At 40.6% G+C, this 18,869-nt stretch overlaps 1 protein-coding gene across 3 annotated transcripts in view; it reads right to left on the bottom strand.

Moving 5' to 3' along the window:
* The window catches only part of LOC136883358 (glycogen synthase kinase-3 beta), a 480,420-nt gene that overhangs the window by 346,816 nt on the left and 114,735 nt on the right, over positions 1-18,869 (bottom strand). For 2 of the 3 annotated variants that reach the window (XM_067155618.2, XM_067155619.2), the window contains exon 2: positions 5,895-6,011. The exons of the other annotated variant lie outside the window; for it this stretch is intronic. In XM_067155618.2, coding sequence (XP_067011719.1) covers positions 5,895-6,011 — 117 coding nt within the window. The remainder of the gene's footprint in view (positions 1-5,894; positions 6,012-18,869) is intronic. 3 annotated transcript variants of the gene reach the window in all.

The raw sequence follows: 18,869 nt of genomic DNA, 5'->3' as shown, positions 1-18,869 counted from the left end.
GGCTTCTGACTTAAGACTTTCACGGCCGACGTCTCGATGGATAGAGAATAAATTATTTTCCCGACTGCATATTCATCGACTAAAAGTGTGTACAGTTCTTTGAAATAAGGGAAGCAGCGATTTTCTCTCCTAAATATGCATGTACACTATCATGTCCTTAAGCCGCATTTGTGGATCAGTGGTAGGATGTCGGCCTCCGGATCCCACGATAGCGGAAAAAGTTAATTCACCGGGCAAGTTGACCGTGCGGTTAGGAGCGCGCAGCTGTGAGCTTGCATCCGGGAGATAGTGGGTTCGAACCCCACTGCCGGCAGCCCTGAAGATGGTTTTCCGTCGTTTCCCATTTTCACACCAGGCAAAGGCCACGGCTGCTTCCTTCCCACTCCCATCGTCGCCGTAAGACCTATCTGTGTCGGTGCGACGTAAAGCAAATTTAAAAAGCTCTTTTCTACTCGTTTTTTCTCTTTCTGCGACAGTGTTAGGCAACCGAGGCTGACGTATCCTTTATCCCCCCCACCCCCAATCATTCAAGATCCTTACATTTCTTGACTCACCGATGGGAAAGAATTCTTGAATGGTTACGAGTGACAGACAACACCGCCGCCTCACCCCGTAAAACAACGATCACGTTAACCTCCCACCACTGGTTATACGTCGAAACAGGGGCAGATTGCCTCACCCGAAACTACTATTACTCTTTTATAAGAGAATATAGAAGACAGTTAAACAGATAGCCATAATAAAGGAAGGGATATATAAAACATAAAGTAGACCCTAATAATAATAAAATCGAACAAGTGGTTCGGCTCCATGGCAGAATGGTCAAATCTTCCGTGCCCTGGATGTGGCTCCCAAACATTTCTGCAACTAACACACCAAACACAAGACGCAGTTTCCCAACACAGCAGACGCCACCCACTCTCGCCGGACGGTTAGCCTTACAAAGGCTTACATCCGGCTAGCGATAGTCACACGAAATTATTATAGCTACCGTGTGCTGGCATTTCAATTAGACGCCATTTCGACTGCGTGCGCGTTAATTTCGACGTCCCATTATACTGTACCAGATGGCAAAGTAAAACCAGACGTCTAATGGGCATCTATGGCTGAGTTTGAATTGATGTGTTACCAGGAATGGTTTACAAGGTGAACGGACTTATTTTCCTCTTTTCAAAACTCCGACTTCCTCCGCCGGGTTTAAACCCACAATTTTGGGATCCGCAAACAAACTCTTTATCACTGATCCACAGAGACACCTTTCAGAATGTAAACCGATGAGCAACAGAATTAGAGACAGATGCAGTTTTGGCGAAATGGCGCTGTAATAGTAGAGTATAACACGTGACTGCGATGTCGCCAAACACACTGGTCGTGAAGCACAGGAAGGGTACGCACGAGATCTTAGTGCATTTGATGGCGGCCAGACTTATGCGGCATTTCATCTCTGAAATACTGGACTTTTCACTGGCTACCGTGTGAAGAGGGCACCGCGAGTACGTGGATTCGAGAGAGAGAAAAAATCGCCGCCGCGAGGGCCGCCCTCAGCTAGCTCGGATGGTAAGAGAGGATAGAAGGTCACAAAGCAGATCACCCGCGATTTTAATGCAGCGAGGTGAGAGCAACCGTATCATCCAGAACCACTTCAAATGGGGTAAAGAAACCGGAGTCCCACTAGAGGATCTCTCCTCACCGCACGTCGTAAGGAACAAAGACTAGCATAGGCAAAGGATTATCACCACTGAGCTCTCGAAGCAATGGTAAAACATCACATGGAGAGATGAGTCGGGGTACCAGTTGTTATACGCCGATGACAGGATTCAAGAGCATCGCTAGGATCTCTCTTGCTCAGGCTCGTGGCGTCCTCGTGTAGATACTGTTCACGTCAGAAGAAATTATGCTGATGATGATGATGATGATGATGCTTGTTGTTTTAAGGGGCCTAACATCGAAGGCCTTCGGCCCCAGAAGAAATGTGGCCCCTGATACATCTGCCAACGTCCCTCGCCCGCGAACGTACAGCAACCTGCTGTTAGATCATATCCACCCATCTGTTCGTCTTCAGCACCCTGCAGGAGAGTTACATCTACAGCAATACATTGCACTCAATATCGCACCCAAACTGCGACCAATTGCTTTAACACTCCACGAGCATGAGGATGCTTGCCTAGCCCTCAAGGTCATCCGACATCTGGGATGCTGTCGAGAGGGATATGAGCACCCTGCGCACTGTTCCGACAATCTCCGTGCGTTATGGGAGGCTGTACATCGATCGTAGATCAGGACGACTTTCCTAACGCTTTCCGAGTCTTGTCGAGCCCATAAATCGCCGCCGTCATCAGCGCGAAAAGTGGTCTTACATGCTACCAGCCAGGTACGAACACTGAAGTGGTTCTGCTGAAGAACAGGAAAATTTGCAAGTGATGAAAAATGTGTCGATAGTGACAATAATTCGTCTAATTCTGTAACATATTTCCACTTCGAAAATCAAGGTCAAACTCTAGAAATAACACTTAAAACACAGAATTATCTTCAACCTCGAAATGTTTTGAAGCATTAGAAGATAACCGACTTATTAATACACAAGATATTGAGAATGCGAACGATAACTCATTTGAAGCAGTAACATAATACAGCGGCTGGTGTCTGGTCTGGTCAACCAGTTTATCCATCCGGCCGGGGTTGTTGACCGACTTACGAGCAGCAGCGCTTATAGAGCGACCTTCGCTATACGACTTCCGCACTCTGCCTAGCTTCCCGGTATCAAACCGTGTAACCTGTAACCATTATGCGAGAGCACACAATTGCTGCCACAAAGGATGCGTTCAGTACCTTGAGAAAAGCAAACGTTTGGCACAACAGAGGGGCAATAGAGAAACAGCGCTGAGATTAACAACCACGACTTCTAATTGTAGGGGTATTTGAACCATATGGGACTTTTTATTTCAAAAATCCCATATACACTGGTCGACATTCGTGAGATGACGGCGGTGATTATTGTTTTTATTACAAATGAAACCGACCCTTCATAGCCACGGTATAATCAAGGGAAAGGATGAGGATAGCGGCTAAACGAAGGAAAGGTCCACAAAGGCAGTGACAATGTTTGAACTTCCTAGGCTTCGCAAACGCAATACCGGCGAGGTCGGAAGAAAACAAGAAATTATTAAGGGAGACCAGCCAGAAGTCGAAAGCGAGGAGGCTGAGAAAGGGAAACCAATGCCAGGCTCAATTAAGTGAGCCATGGGCACCAACCCATGTTCCCAAACTGAGGGTACCTCTGGGTCACCCTTTCAGTATCCTTTTAACTCTGCTACCCCTCTACGACCCATCGAAAGGAGGAGGATATAGGCAAAGAAAGGAAAGAGCCACGATAGAAATTAAACTTGAAGCCAACCTACGCTTCACAAACTCAGTACCATCGGAGTCACAAGAGTTGACGCAGGGAGGATTGCTAGGGAAGTTGAGAGCGAGGAAGTTGAGAGCGAGGAGGCACAAGTCGAACAGGTTAGGGGACAACTAATGCTCCCAAGTTTTCCTCTGCGGTAAGCCCTCTTAGTCACCCCTTACGATATACAGAGATTACTGTGGATGCACTCTACGTCAGCACCCAAAGGTGACCTTGGTAAAAAAAAAAACCAGAGACGATGTCTCTCGGCTATCGCACCCTTTACTTGTCGATTCTTTCGAGAAATTACGAAACTGAGTTTCGTTATACATCGACATAATGATAATAATAATAATAAGAAGAAGAAGTGAATTTGCTACGCGTTTTGATTCACGTAGCAGTGAGCTTGCATTTGCGATATTTTTCATGAAAATTACCAATATTAAAGGCAAGTAGAATTTCCGTATACTAGGTTTTATCCCAATCTTTTTGGTAGGAGCTTAGAAATAAGATTTGTTTAAACCTCGATAATACCACCTCTCAGGCAGAGAAAAGTGAACAATGAGTTCAGTGGCTTCCCTCGTGGCCGTGGATCACCGATACCACGCCCAGTTCCGCTGAGTTTCTGTCGCGAGAGGGAGCACAAATTAAAATCTTTAGTTTGCACAGAAAGAAAAACACCAATAAAACTAATAATATCGTGCATAAAGAAACTCTCCTTTGACAGGTAATTACCACTAACAACGGGCGACTATAGAAAGAATCAACAAAGCTGCCTGGAAATATGTTTCTCTTCATCCCTAATCTGTTATTTCAGAAAATATTCTGCTTCTAGCAACAAATCAACACAAGTCAACATGTCCCAGCATAACTCAAAAATACTTAACGAATTTTTAATACAACTTCCAGTGTTCATCGACTACAATGGCCACATCATTTCTGCGGGTACGAAGCCGCGGGCAAAAGCTAGACGATTATAATGATCTCTCTATTTGACGAGTGAACTCTGCAAGTCCCTCCGTTAAGTACTTGTTTCTTAAAACAAAAACCTCGTTTCATTTCTGTGTTAATACGTATATTACGCCTACGAGTGAAAAAGAATAGTAACATCAACAGAACTGAGTTGAAATAAAGCGCAGCATGTTGTGTATATGTGAAGTATATACGCGTCAGAGGGACAACATGGTGGTAAGGAGTTTAAATTTGGATCACGAGTTCACAGACTTCCCGACGAAGAACCTACGTTGTTGCTGAGCACAGTTAGTTATTCGTTCAGGGCATTCCAGAATGGCATCTACCGTACAACCACTCAATATCACATACACATAGCGCGAGACTAACGAACCGAGAACTCATGCATTGTCATTGCAGCATTACGTATGCGCACTGCCTTCAAATAAAAATGAAGAAAAGTCTTCTGTGAAGTGTCCAGCAAACACAAGATTTGATCTACACTAATGAAAGAAACTATTTCCATAATAATAATAATAATAATAATAATAATAATAATAATAATAATAATAATAATAATAATCAGAAGAAGAAGACGACGGAGAAGACCTAGGAAAGTTAGGAGTACTTAGATGAGAAGTTGAGGCCTAATACAGAAATGTATAGCCAAACTGAAAAATGATCAGATGTCCTCAGAACTATGGTCACTTGGTCCGAATGATTCCGGAAAGACTGCCAATTAGGACTGGAAACTTCAGCGGTTTTCGGGAAAAGAACAGAAATCGTGCAGCTGTCTGGACAGAAGCGAAAAAAACAGCGAAAGGATGAAGTAGTACTGAAGAGAACGAAAATTAGGAAAGGAGGCAAAAACGTGGTCCATATCTGGCCAAAATCAAAGAAAGAAATTATACAGGTAATAATAGTTTACGCCCCACTAACTACGTTTACGGTTTTCGGAGACACCAAGGCGCCGGAATTTTATCATGCTGGACGTTCAACAGGAAGTTATGTGGAGAACTCATATTTCAATTTCCCTACTTTAGGGTATTTGTTCCAAGTTAGAAAATATTAAAAGTCCTTGCCAGCAGGTATTCAAGGTCCAGACCTACATACGGAAAAATGATCTTGTAAACCCACTTCCTAATGACTGGCAGGAAAACAACGAGCAATAGTGTTGTGCACTACCAGTGTGCGTGTCTCAAATTTGGGTACGGATTTTAAAACCAATTCACGGGGAACAATTATTAGTGTAGGAGAAATATTTAGAATCGCCACCTTAAGTCACCTGACGAGGCATAAAGCAATTTAACTTTGCCATTTTGTTTTTCTCAGAACTAATGGATTTAATTATAACGTAAATTAAAAAAGGACAAGAAGCTAACCACTGAATATCATAAAAATAAATAATATTACTTTCCCTTAGGCAAGCAATAAATGGATCACATGAAATGGTGTACAAAAAATGCACAGGAAGATTAAAAATATACACAGATGGTCAATTTTTAAGAAGCACTGTTAATGTACTAAAGAAGACGTAAAGAGTCGATGGCTACATCACCTTTAGCTGGCAGGGGAAAGTCGATCGGCAGTCTACTAAATGATAGCAGTCCTTTTCCCGCATCGAACGCACTCTCTGAGCCGCTTGTCGAACTTTCTTGGAGACGATCACGACCAACTGCACAGAGAACTAACGTAGGAGCGCCATTCCAAATAAGGTACAGAATTATTATCGGCATAGAGAATACAAAATGGGGCACTAATAACTGAACTGGTAAATAATGCAACACATCATGACATAATGGCAGACGTTTATATGTTATAAGACTTTTAGAGTCGTTAGAATGCAGGAACTTCATCCCAGGAACTTCAGCGTGGCGGTTAAGTCTCCCGACACAAGGTTACCTCATAGAAACGCTCATAAAAATCGTCAAACTTGCAATTTTAGTTTAATAAAGATTCTTAGCTAAATTAACGCCTATAATCCTTTTTTAGCCAAATTACACAGCAGCAAAGTGGAAAAATGCTAGGATGGACAAAATACCTGGCCGAGTGTTCCTCTTCCAATATCTGGCCGACATATTTCTTATGCAGGCGCCACATTAATACATATTATCCAAGATAAGCCGGCAGCCCTAAAGAGGTCTTCGGTGGTTTCCCCATTTTCACACCAAGCAAATGCCAGGTTTGTATCTTAATGAAAGCTACGGCCGCTATCTTCCCAATCCAAGCACTTTCTAAAATGTTTGTATTAATGCGACGTTTAGCCGCCATAAAAAAATTATTCATACATACTAAATAGAACGAAGGTTACGCGTATTCCCTAATCCTTAAATTAAATCAACTCTTGAAGCTTTACCCAAATATCGAAGAATTACTTTTTCCTGAATCAACTTAGAAGTACCACTCAACAATTTCCCGAGTTCTCATTCACTGATGCGTGTGGAGCGTTTATCTCAATGGGATGTAGACCAACATAGGATATCGCTATAATATACGATTCATGTCACGTAACGCTAAGTTGAAACATTGGAAAACAGTTGTCCTACCGGAAGCTCTCTATCAGGAACCTTAACTTTAGAGGGTCATTCTAAAATTGCAGATACTGAGAAACAAGAACGTAAAACAATTTTCGGCCCCATACAAGAAAATGGAATTTGGATCAAAAGGCGAACTGCAGACCTTTGTAGTCGCACAGATAATTTCATCAATATTGTACACAGGAGACTTTTGAAATATTTTGGACACATTTTTAGAATGGATAACAACAGACCCACAAGATTATTCAATGTCATTAATTCCCAAAATACGAGAATAAATTGGTTTGAGGAAACAAGAGGGGACCTGAATGATTTGAACATCGGGTAAGACATCATGAGAAATCGCGCGAAGTCTTCAGGAGCTCGGTATATAAACACACATGTATGGTGAAAACTAGCAACAGGATTGGTACTAAGTGATTAGAAGAACGGAAGAGGTAACACGGTGAGTTCATGAAGAGATTTTGGAAGAATAGGAAGGCAAAAGTCATCAAGCCAATGAACAAGTTCCAACGCGCTTTATGATTAATATAACGAAACAAGAATAAGTATTATTATTATTATTATTATTATTATTATTATTATTATTATTATTATTATTATTATTTACAAGCGAATGGACCACTAAGGATCACGCTACAACTTCATTTCTTTCTCTTCGTGCGGAGTTTTCTCTATGTCCAATACTCCTTCATGCGTTCGCTGGCCTGCTTCCGTTATTCATCTGTCCAGGCTCCAGGCTCTTCCGGTCTTCCTAGTTCTTCCTGCGGCTTGAACACCTTCCAAATTCTTCAGTGTGTTCCTAAACGTATTCCTTTCTAACAGCTGGTCTTCCAAGATGCTTAACCTTTCCATATCCTCCGTTTCCTTAATCCATGCTGTAGTGGTCTTTTTTCTCCAGAAGTAATCAAATATCTGTTTGGTAAGTCTGTTTGCGTTCATTCTGTATAGATGTCGAAGAAACGCCAGCCTCCTTTTCTTCATGGTCTCCGAGATTCTTTCCACCTTCTGGTAAACTTCTTTGTTACTCCGAAGTTCCCATCCGCTTTCAGTTTGGACAGCTCCCATAATGTTTCTGAGGATTCTTCTTTCCAGGACCTCTAGCTTCTCCAGCTTGTAGTTCATGGACAAGCATTCACTGGCATACGGACATTCTGTTTTCACCACGGTGCTGTAATGTTTTAATTTGGAATTCCAAGATAAGCACTTCTTATTGTAGATGTTTTTTGTCAAGCCGTATGCTCTCTCCATTTTTGAGATCCGATCTTCCACTGCAGCTTTTTCTAGTCCATTCTCCTGTATCGTCTCACCAAGGTACTTGAACTTCTTGACCCTTTCTCTCCTTCCTATCTCTGTTTCCAGGAATTTTGGTCCATCTTTGATGTTCGTCATGAATTTGGTCTTCTCTGCTGAGATCCTCAGTCCTATTTGGCTGGCAATTCTTTCCAAGAGGTTAATCTGGATGGTTGCGACGTCTGGACTTTCTGATAGTATAGCAAAGTCGTCAGCAAACGCCAAGCAGTTGACTTTAATCCCACCTGATTTTCTCCCTAGACAGATCGGGATTATCCCTTGATGTTCAAGTTCTGAGTTCCATATTCTCACTATCTTTTCTAGGACACAGTTGAATAGGAGTGGGGATAGCCTGTCTTGTTTTTCAACTGATTGTGACAGATGCCCGAAGAATTTTACCTTGGAGGTTGTGCCTGTTAGGGTCTCCGATTATATTTGCCAGGTTGGTTTGGACTGCAAATTCCCTAATGATCTTATCCAAAGTCTCTCTGTCCACCGAATCGAAGGCTTTTTTGAAGTCTATAAACGACACCACAATTTTTTTACCACTCAACATTCTGTGGCGGAGTATTGACTTCAGGTTGAATATTTGTTCGATACAGGAGCGGCCTTTCCTAAACCCTGCTTGGTATTCCCCTAGTTGTTGGCCCAGATTAGCTTCTATTCTATTAAGAAGCAATTTTGAGAGAATTTTATAGGCGATCGGGAAGAGGGACACGCCCTTATATTATTATTATTATTATTATTATTATTATTATTATTATTATTATTATTATTATTATTATTATTATTATTGCCTAAGCTATCGTTTGCATACATTTTCATCTGGCGCTATCTAGCTGCCTGCTCGGCTATTTCCGCGTTCCCTTTTACTCTAAGCAGAATGGATAGCAGAGAAAACTGATTCTCTCTATGGTGTCGAGGGCCGAGTTTTAATTGATGTTGTCGGGCGAATACCACACGTGCCACTAGATGTCTTCTACATGCCGACATCGTATCGATATGTAGTGTTGAATGGATTTTTTTTTTCCGCTCTTCAAAAATCCGACTACGTCTGCCGAGTTTGAACCCGCCACTGAACAGGGGAATGTACTGTAAATAGAACCTTTCAAGAAATAACTTTCCTGAGACAACTAAGCACGACGACGTTAAACTCCAGGGAAGTGATAAAACAAACTCAAAAGCATCAATTAGTCTCACCCTTGACTTCATAACTACTACGTCTTTGTACTAGTATTTCCCTTTGGTTGATGTGTAAAGGAGAACAATCAGCGAGTTATATTGTGCTTTCGACCACGCTTAAAACAGTTAATATATTCATATTTTAAATTTGGACTGTGACCAATTGTTTAAATTGTTCGGATAGTTCCTGCTTGAAGGTTATCCTAGTGCACTGAAAACATAAAAACATCATAGGTATTCCAAAATGAGACACGCTTGGTTTATCTGAGGAATTTTTATATTACGTCCCTCGTATTATGGATTTTCGAAGACGCTGAGGTGTCGAAATTTTGTCCCACAGTTCTATGATGTGCCAGTACATCTACCGATAGGAGGCTGGCGTATTCGAGCAATTTCAAATACCACTGGACTGAGCCGAGATCGAATCCACTAGCTTGGGCTCGGGAGGCCACTGCTACTACCGTCTGAGCCATTCAGCCTGCAAAAATTTTGAAAGGAAGTACACCTGCTCTCAGGGTTTCCAACTTAGATGGGCATATACATGAAGTTCTACATATTTCGTGTATGAATGGGAAAGCTGAGATTGATCGATATTACCAACCTTCATTTTAGATGTGTCAGAATACTTTCGGTGTAATCACTTGGTGTGTATCGTTATGTACGATAGTTAATTATCTAAAATTTCAAAAGGAATGCTACCACCGTTGACATGATTTCACGGTTACAACTGACTGACCCCAGAGCAAACTGATCTTTTGATTTGTTCAAACATGATAAATAAGTCACCTAAATGTAGTTATCTTAATTCCTAGACAGTAAAATGCGTTATGCATATCAACCTAATTAATTCCGAAAACGCTCTTTTACAAAATCCGATCGAGAAAAAAAAAAGCCGCTACGAAGATTCATCTCGCTTCATACCCAACCGCGTAGTGAAACGGGACAAGGGTGTGTGTGTGTGTGTGTGTGTGTGTGTGCGTGTGTGAGTGAGAGAGAGAGACGACGACGACGACGACGAAAGTGAGCTGCTTTGTGACACAATCCGTCAAATCAGTGAATAGAAGTTGCGCTTATGTATATTGTACATTTGAAATATAAATTTCCTCACAAGCTCACGAAATGAACACTATTACAAATGAATGACAATTTCAGAAACTGCAAAAAGCGCCATTGCAGTTTAGTATTTCAACCTTCCACAGCTCAATTTTTGAACTTAACTCCCTTTTACGTTTAGTGCTGACTAAGGTACAGTGTCCAGATTTTGATGACGAGTCATATTTTCACTGGTGCATTATAAACATTGCCATCCTTAGAATGGCCCCCGCATTAAAAATGCGTACTTAGTCATTTTTCTCCATTCTTTGCTATTTTTCTGTTTACGCATTTGTCTATTTTTACATCACTCCGTTTCTTATTTCTCACCACGCAAGCTTTTGCCTTTTGTTTTTAAAGGCAATTTTCTTTGTTTCTCATTATTGTCACTAATGAAGCTGTGAAACAGAAACGAGCTCATCGGGGACTAAGCGAAACTGGGACTGATGAAGAGCCGATCTTTGAAGACGGTAATGTATGAAGATGCGGAGATTTGTTATCGTCTCCCTATTTCTGTTACTCCTCCTTTCCACACTGATCTGTCAATGTATTTAATCCAATTACGTGTTCTTTTTCGTGCTCCTATCTCTCTATGTACTCGATTCCATGCATTTACAGTGAGTAATCAACATATCCGAATATCATTGGAATTTTGAATAAGGGTGAATAAGGTGAATACTTCAGTACTCAATTCGGGAACTATGATATAGAGGTAACTTTTTACTCTACCTATCGGCACACTTGGGAAATCCGCACTGCTAGTGAGTGACGATGCACCACTTCCAATCTGAAATGGGCTAGCGATCGGAACGGAAGTTATCACGGAACCATATTTCAGTCTACAGTTCTTGCTGAAGTGCCCCAGTGCGAACCAACAAGTACGATATGTGAGTCTTACAAGGAAACCCTTTCATGTGTAAGTCTCCGACCCGATTGAGATTTGATACGACTTCGGTTAGGGATATTTTTTTCAGCCACATCAAAATTAGGTGTCCGATCGCATATTTGGTACCAGTTTTTGGGGCGTCAAAGTTTGCACATGTACAGTAAGCACAGCATAAACAGGCATGAGCGGCGGGAAGTATGTAGATAGGGGGCGGCGTGGCTGCCCAGTTCCATTTCTCGGTTCTCTCCTGTATGCGATGCTCAAATGAGCAAACTTTGACACCCCAAAACAGGTGTTAAATATATGATTGGGCATCTAATTTTGATATGGATGAAACATTCCTACTGAAATCGTTGTACCAAATCTAAATCAGATCGGAGACTTACAGATGAAAATATTTCCTTGTTAGTAACATTTCATGCAAAAGGCCTATTTCATTCTTGTGTGAATAATTTCAAATGTTACAATTCCAAAGAAGCTACCTGAGGCAGCCCATTTAACGCAAATTACTGTATTCACTCCATTTAAGTACTTAATTTTATAAAATTCCAAATGTACGCCATTATAAAATTCTACTTGATGGAAAAAATCTAAAAGCACATTTCATTTCTGCATATGTTATCCGGTTCATGTAATAAAAACAACCCCTTTGTAGACCAATGTAATACAGGCTATAGTGATGTCTTAGTTGTCGATATTTACTATGTATCTCCAAAGCAGATTAACGTGTTTGGATTAGCCTACCTATGACACACGTGCCTTCATAGTTCTGCACTAGATTTACTTGCGGAAATGCGAAAAACACTGGGGAGAATAGTCAGAGCTTCTATGAATCGTGGGCTGTCTTTCGGCTCATTCGACATGGAAAGCACTTATGAATAGGAGACACTGCATAACGGCCGGCCACAATTATATACATTATAGGGAGTCAAAGTTTAATTTCTACTTCCTTCTTCACTAAAAGAAGAAAAGGAAAGACAGTTCTAGATTAATCTCTTTTCGGATGTAATGTGATCTTAAAGTGAATGGTGGAGGCTCAACAGCAAATAAGCTGTCGAAGAGCTTCAGACTCGGACAGGGCAATTACAAGGGGACTGGCCACGCCTGACAGACGGCGGTAATGAGCCAATTAAGGTCATCTCCTGCCCGCGACACATGTTCTCCACGGGTGTGACCTACCTAATACTGCAATAAACTAACAGGTATTATTGACTGTATAGAAGATGTGGAAGACGAAGTTCCTTAAAACATGTTTGTGTCCACTAAAAACTATCAACTATTACTTTGTGCAACAGTCATGAGTCATTACGAGTAAAGGAGTTGCCTTTGCCGGAATATTCTGCTTCAAGATGGAGGAGCATAATTAGTTCTGTACCGGTTGCCCGGCAACTTAATAAACAACTCGCGTGGTCATAGTCTTGTTCTACTCTAGCCTCTTCAGTCCCGAACCTGTTTTCGCATTCAATATGTTGTATTTTGCTAAAATAACTTTAATATGTTCACCAAAGAAAATTATATTTTGCTAGTTTTTTAATGACTTGTAGCATATATGGTACATCAGGACTCAAGAGTTGATTTTTCTACCATTATTTATCTTTTCCTCATATTGTTTTGTGTTATTGCAAGTAAAAAAGTGGCATGTGGAGTATATGCTACATACGGACTGAGGAGGCTAGAGGAGATACATGAGCAGAAACACGCTATCTAATCAAACTAAACAATACGAGTACTCCATTTGCGTGCAATCGTTTCGTATTTGGGATTTACCATTTTAGTGATGTCATTACGTAGAGATTTTACAGTAACTCGGTTCCTCGGCTGAATGGACGCCGTAGTGACCTTTGGTTCTGAGGACTCTGGGTTTGATTTCCAACCAGGTCGGGGGATTTTAACTGCGTGTAGTTAATTCCTCTAACTGGGGGAGTTACTGGGTGTTTTGTGTTCGTCTCAACTCACATCTCTTCGTCTTAAAAAACACACTATCAACCACTATGGAAAACATGCAATAGTGAATGCATCGCTCCATACAGGGTTACCGTCAGGAACTACATCCGGCCATAAAACTGGGTCATATCAATACGAAGTGCCGACCTCAAGAAACTGACAGAAAGGCCAGGAAGAAGACGAGCATGTAGAGAGTTTGTAGCCTTTCTACAGCCTTATACTTTCGAAACAATTGCTTTCTGAGGAGCAATTTTGAGTTTATGGTGATAGGTCTTATAAGATGTTCTTGTAGACATTAGCTTATTTTCCTCCTGACTCATGAACTGTTCGTAGTTCAATGCGGCATTTTTACAAAGTTCTTTTGGCCTTTCCCCCTTGCAAAAATTTCTCCCCTCGCCCTCCTGCTAGCTCCCTACTTTCTCCACAAGCGATTTTAAACCATTCCGCGCTTTTGACTAAAACAAACGATAACTCCTAAATCATACCTGCAAATTACATACCGTAAAAAGTATTTATATCTTGGTAAGATTATTGATGTGAATAAACAATTACATGAGTAATATCAGAACATGGTTTCCAATTTTAAGGTTGATTCTTACTGCAAACTCGAACAAAAAACGTTTGTTGAGGGCTACCTATAAGTGTAGACTGGCGTGGACTTCTTTGTAGAGCTAAACAATATTCTTCCCCACATACTTGGGGTCTATGGTTGGCGGTTTACACAGCATAAGCCAAGAAAAGTGCTCGGCTCCCTTTAGTTGTAGATTGATGTTCATACACCTAAACCTTCCTCGATAAATTTTCTATACAACGGAGAAAACCGCATCAAAATCCGTTCAGTGGTTCTGGAGATTAGACCGCACAAACACCGACACATATTGCCGATTGTCCATTATTGTTCTATGCAGTACGACGTATGTTCAAAAACGTGTTCCGCAAATTATTTTGAGCAGTGTATTACTACTGTACCGAAAAACTGTACATGAAAAAAATTATGTAAAATAAAATTTCCTGTATTTTATGGTTTTATGCACTTTACTAATAGTGGAAACGGAGATATTCGCAATTATTACTATTATTTGTCGTTGGGCCTACTGAGGACTACGGGGCTCGTATCTTCTCGTCACTTCGGCCTTCTGTTTTCTCCTCTTCCAGTATTTCTTCATTTTTTGGCTGTGAGCCAGCTTTCTTTCCTCTGTCCATATAGGTCTGCTCGTTTCTGTGTTCTTCCTACTCGTAAGTGACGTTGAGAAATTTCCCCGCTGGATGGCTTGCCGAAACAGTGGGCGTTCATGTATGGACTCATGCGGGATCCCCAGTTGTTCCAGATCCGACTTGACCGAAGAGATACACTTGTTACTGGATGTCTTCCTCCTACCTGCCACTGCGAAGATCCTGTTGGCAAGTCTGCAGGGGGTTCATGCGGGTTAGGTGCCCATAGAAGACCAGGCGCCTTTTTCTTATACAAGTAACTATGTCTTTCTGGTGTTTGCATAGCTCATTACATGTTTTCACTCATTTCCAAATATTCCGGGAAAATATGATCCATCTGTACATAGCAAAAATTTCCTATCAGTTTTATCTCAAACGTTCTAATGCACGGGCTATCCTAGTGCAGTCCTGTTGTCATGGAAATATTGTTCAATCGTCATGGTACAGAGGTAAATTGTGATGAAAGTCGTTCTTGTGGTTGTTTTTAAACGGTAAACATCAAAATAAGGAAAACGCGAAGTAAAAATACGAGAAAACGGCGTCACTAACGGGTGTAAAAATGAAGGATGCGGTGGCTTGCGATGTCCTTAGCACATAAAACTGTAACTAACCGACATTAACATCACACTGAATGCTGGTAACAGACCTGTGCTCTGTCCACTGATCTCCGTTCTATGGTATGACCGCAGCAATTGCATAAAAGCTAACACGTCAACGAGGGGTTCAGCAGCTAGTTCATTTATACACACTTTATTTTTCGCAATCATTGTTACAGCGGTCCAAAAACTCCTAGTAAAACAAGAAACATGCCTTCGTCCTAATTTTGATCTCGCCCGTTTACTAATGATTACTAGAGCCCGGATTATATGTAATATAAAAATGAAAAATATGTACATAAATATGTAGCTAAAATTGACAAAATATATAGTTTAATATGTAATAAATAAAAAATATGTAACTTAATATCTAAACTCCATTTGGTGTATTCTTTTACACAAAAAAGGAAATAAAACCGAAAAAAAATTAAAAGTGCAGATGTTATTCAACCTCTAATTTTCATTTGCAGGCGCAATTAATAACTAAATATTTTTTTCCAAATTTTCTGCGGTCTATCTGTTAGGATGTTCTTATATGTATATAAAGACCTTTCAACTTCACAAGAAGTCACTGGCGCGGATTTCAAATTGCCCGGCAAAGAAATATTTAACTACAGACTTGCTCAAGCAACGAAGGTCCTTATTAACAGAGAAGGAATTTATTCTCATGAAACACAGATAGGCCTATGTTTATTAGGAAAATGTTTCTGGAGACTTTTGTAGTCTATGGAGTGTAGCCATTTTGCCTTTTGTGGAAGTGAAGCATAGGCAATAACCGAAGAAGAAAGAAAGAAAGAAAGAAAGAAAGAAAGAAAGAAAGAAAGAAGGAAAGAAAGAAAGAAATAGTGCTTTTGACACGTAACATTAAACCAACGACTGACGAAGGGACCACAACAGAAAAGTCACTAAATCTGAGGGGAGAACAATGTGGCAAAGTTTGTGAATAGGAAGACTGAAAGACAGCTCGAGACACTTGCACCGTCAGCATAGCTAAGAGATGCGATTCCTTGACAGAATACCTCGCCTTAAATTATTAAATTATGTTTAGAGGTTAGAGACGTACAAGCTTTTAAAATTATTTTCAAGTGTTGAATTAAAAATCTTAAGTCGATGTAAAATTAGTGAAAAAAAAGAACTGTTTTTCAAATGCGCAATATCCTTCAAAATATTTAAAATATGTAATATTTATCAAAATATTTCTTATGCGTCGAAATATGTAAAAATATGTAACGTTAAACTCCTAATGGTCCTTTTAGTGTGATTCGGCGACATTTTAGCTTTTCTTGTAGTTACATATATGGAAACAGAATATGTAATTACATATAATCCGGGCTCTACTGATTACCTACGCCTACGACAACCTCCCTGAGTCCTGACCCATTGTGGTAAACAGAACGTTTATCTGAACTACGACAAGGTCGTTAAAACGCTTTGTTCCACAGAACGTTGAATGGAGAAGCGATATTTCTCTCTCGCTTCTTTCTTTCGCTTCATAAAGTGTGTCCACACACGCTATTAATAAACTTCCCATGCATGTTGACTCACTTCATACAAAACAGTGTGCGCTTTGCTGTGCTCTTCTATGCGTGTAAGTAGTCTCACGGGAGCTTCTGCTCTCCGCAGCGTGCAACTTCGTCCTGTAATTCTCACTGCTGCATTTAATAATTCCAATCAAGAAGGAATGATAAAAAGAAGTTTGAACCAGCTTGGACCTTGCCAGACAGAATAGTTTGTAATTGCAGAAATAGTACAATGTAGCGGAGATGAGTAGCAGCACAAGAGAAAGCACACTTCATCTAACAACTGTGTAACGTTACCTATATCTATTTACTCTATTAATTTAAAAAATATATATAGTGTCTGTCTGTTCGTACGCTTATTTGTTCCGGAGAGACTCAAAAATTATCCGACCGATTGAAATGAATTTGGTACGAATAAAGCTTGAAATCCCGAGTCACTCAAGCGATGCGTTTGATTTTGATTTACCGGTACTTCTCAGTTTCGAACCAGTTAGGTATTTTACAGGGGTATGTTCCAATAATGTGGACAAGGTTTGCCCTACATCAACTAAAACAACGGGTGAACTGTTCCTCCTATCGAAAAATGAAGTGTGCCAATGGTTTTGAAATTACATTTTCTGCAAGAAACGCCATTTGCATTTTCTCTAACTAACGGTTCTCGAGAAAATTCAGATTTCTTGTGGTCTTGGCTGTGGTCACCTTCGCTAATGAATAGGTTACACATTTCGCCCTAAGTAGTGGTCTCGCAGAGTCACGTTCGTCATCATTTCTGTAAAACGTCGTTTGCTTGTTAAGAGGCCAGCTGAAGAATGAGCGCGCCATTCTGTGGAAAGCGTTTGGAGGTTACAGTTGTATACAAGAACCTCGTTTATCCGACCCTCATTAATCTGGATCTCCGTTTTATCCGGATCGGAAATTAAAAAATGTTACTTGTACAGTATTTCTTTTATGGCGTCGACTCTTCTCGAATGTCTTTAACACGACAGGAATTGGAAGTAATTCGGCCACGGTCTATCAATGGTACCGCCCCGGCGTTTGCCTGGAATTGAGAATGGGAAACCGTGGAAAACCATTCCCAGGACGGCCGAGGTGGGATTCGAACCCACGTTCTTCTGGATGCGACGCACTAATAATTCACCGATGGTGAATTCGAAAATGAAACCAGCGCTCCATCAGAAGAAACAATGACTCATGGAGAGGCAACAATGCAGCTGGACAAGTTGAGGGCCTATTTAGAATCATTAACTGAAACCACACAGGCAGAACTGTTGTTAGTAAAACGTCTTCATGATCGTGCTGCGCGCAAACGCTCTTCAAATGTAAAATAGAAAAACGCACACGTTATTCTAGTGCATAAAAGTCATAAATATACAGTACGAAAAGTGTTCTGATATTACCTTTTTTCAATTGTACAAAAATACTGTACAACTTAATAGTTTACCGTATATAACATGTACTGTATTTGTTTTTAGTGTTTTCCGAATCATCCGGATTTTCGATAATCCGGATCAGTCCCGGTCCCACTTAATCCGGATACACGAGGTTCTTGTGTACTGTTGAGAGTGCAAAGCGTGCTTACCCGTATCTGATTGTGAGAACTGCTGCGGACTGTACTTCATTTATTAAGCCGTTTTTATTATCATTGTCTTCGTATTATATTTATATACCGCTGTTCTATCTTTTTCGTATTGTGTAAGTTTAGTATTCATATTTAGTAGTTATAAACTTTATATTTCATTTTGCGAAAACTTAGAATTCACACCTCTTATTCAGTTATTTTATTATTATATTCGTTAGTCCCCCTGCTTTTATTTATAATCAAATAATGCATTGTGAGACGTGATGTGACGACCACGCGCCCCGAGCTGAGTCCGCCATTGGTCACCTATGTCATGCTGCTCCTGTAATCCTTCTTGTACGACCTCCCTCCACCAACTCTTGTTCTAGACGATTCGAAGCCTGAAGATACTTCATTTTTCCATCTTTCACGGTTCTTCCCTTTTTTTAATACCTTCATCTGTCGAAGGTTAGTACCTTCATTTTTCCTCCTTCCAGGTGTTTAATTGTTCGAGTGTCGAACAACCTATATATTTATGTACCCGACGAGAAGGATGTAAATATTGTCTCCAAGAGCGTATTGTAAGACGCAAACATATTTGAGGACCACCTTAATTTAACCGCTTTCATCTTTGCTCATCAATGCGTACGAAGAATGGGTACTTCAGCTAGTTGTTACGTTTTAGAAGCTTGAGTCATCACATTCTGCTTCCT

This window comes from Anabrus simplex, chromosome 11, assembly GCF_040414725.1.
Source record: "Anabrus simplex isolate iqAnaSimp1 chromosome 11, ASM4041472v1, whole genome shotgun sequence".
NCBI lineage: Eukaryota > Metazoa > Arthropoda > Insecta > Orthoptera > Tettigoniidae > Anabrus > Anabrus simplex.
This window is presented reverse-complemented; position numbering and strand designations above follow the sequence as displayed.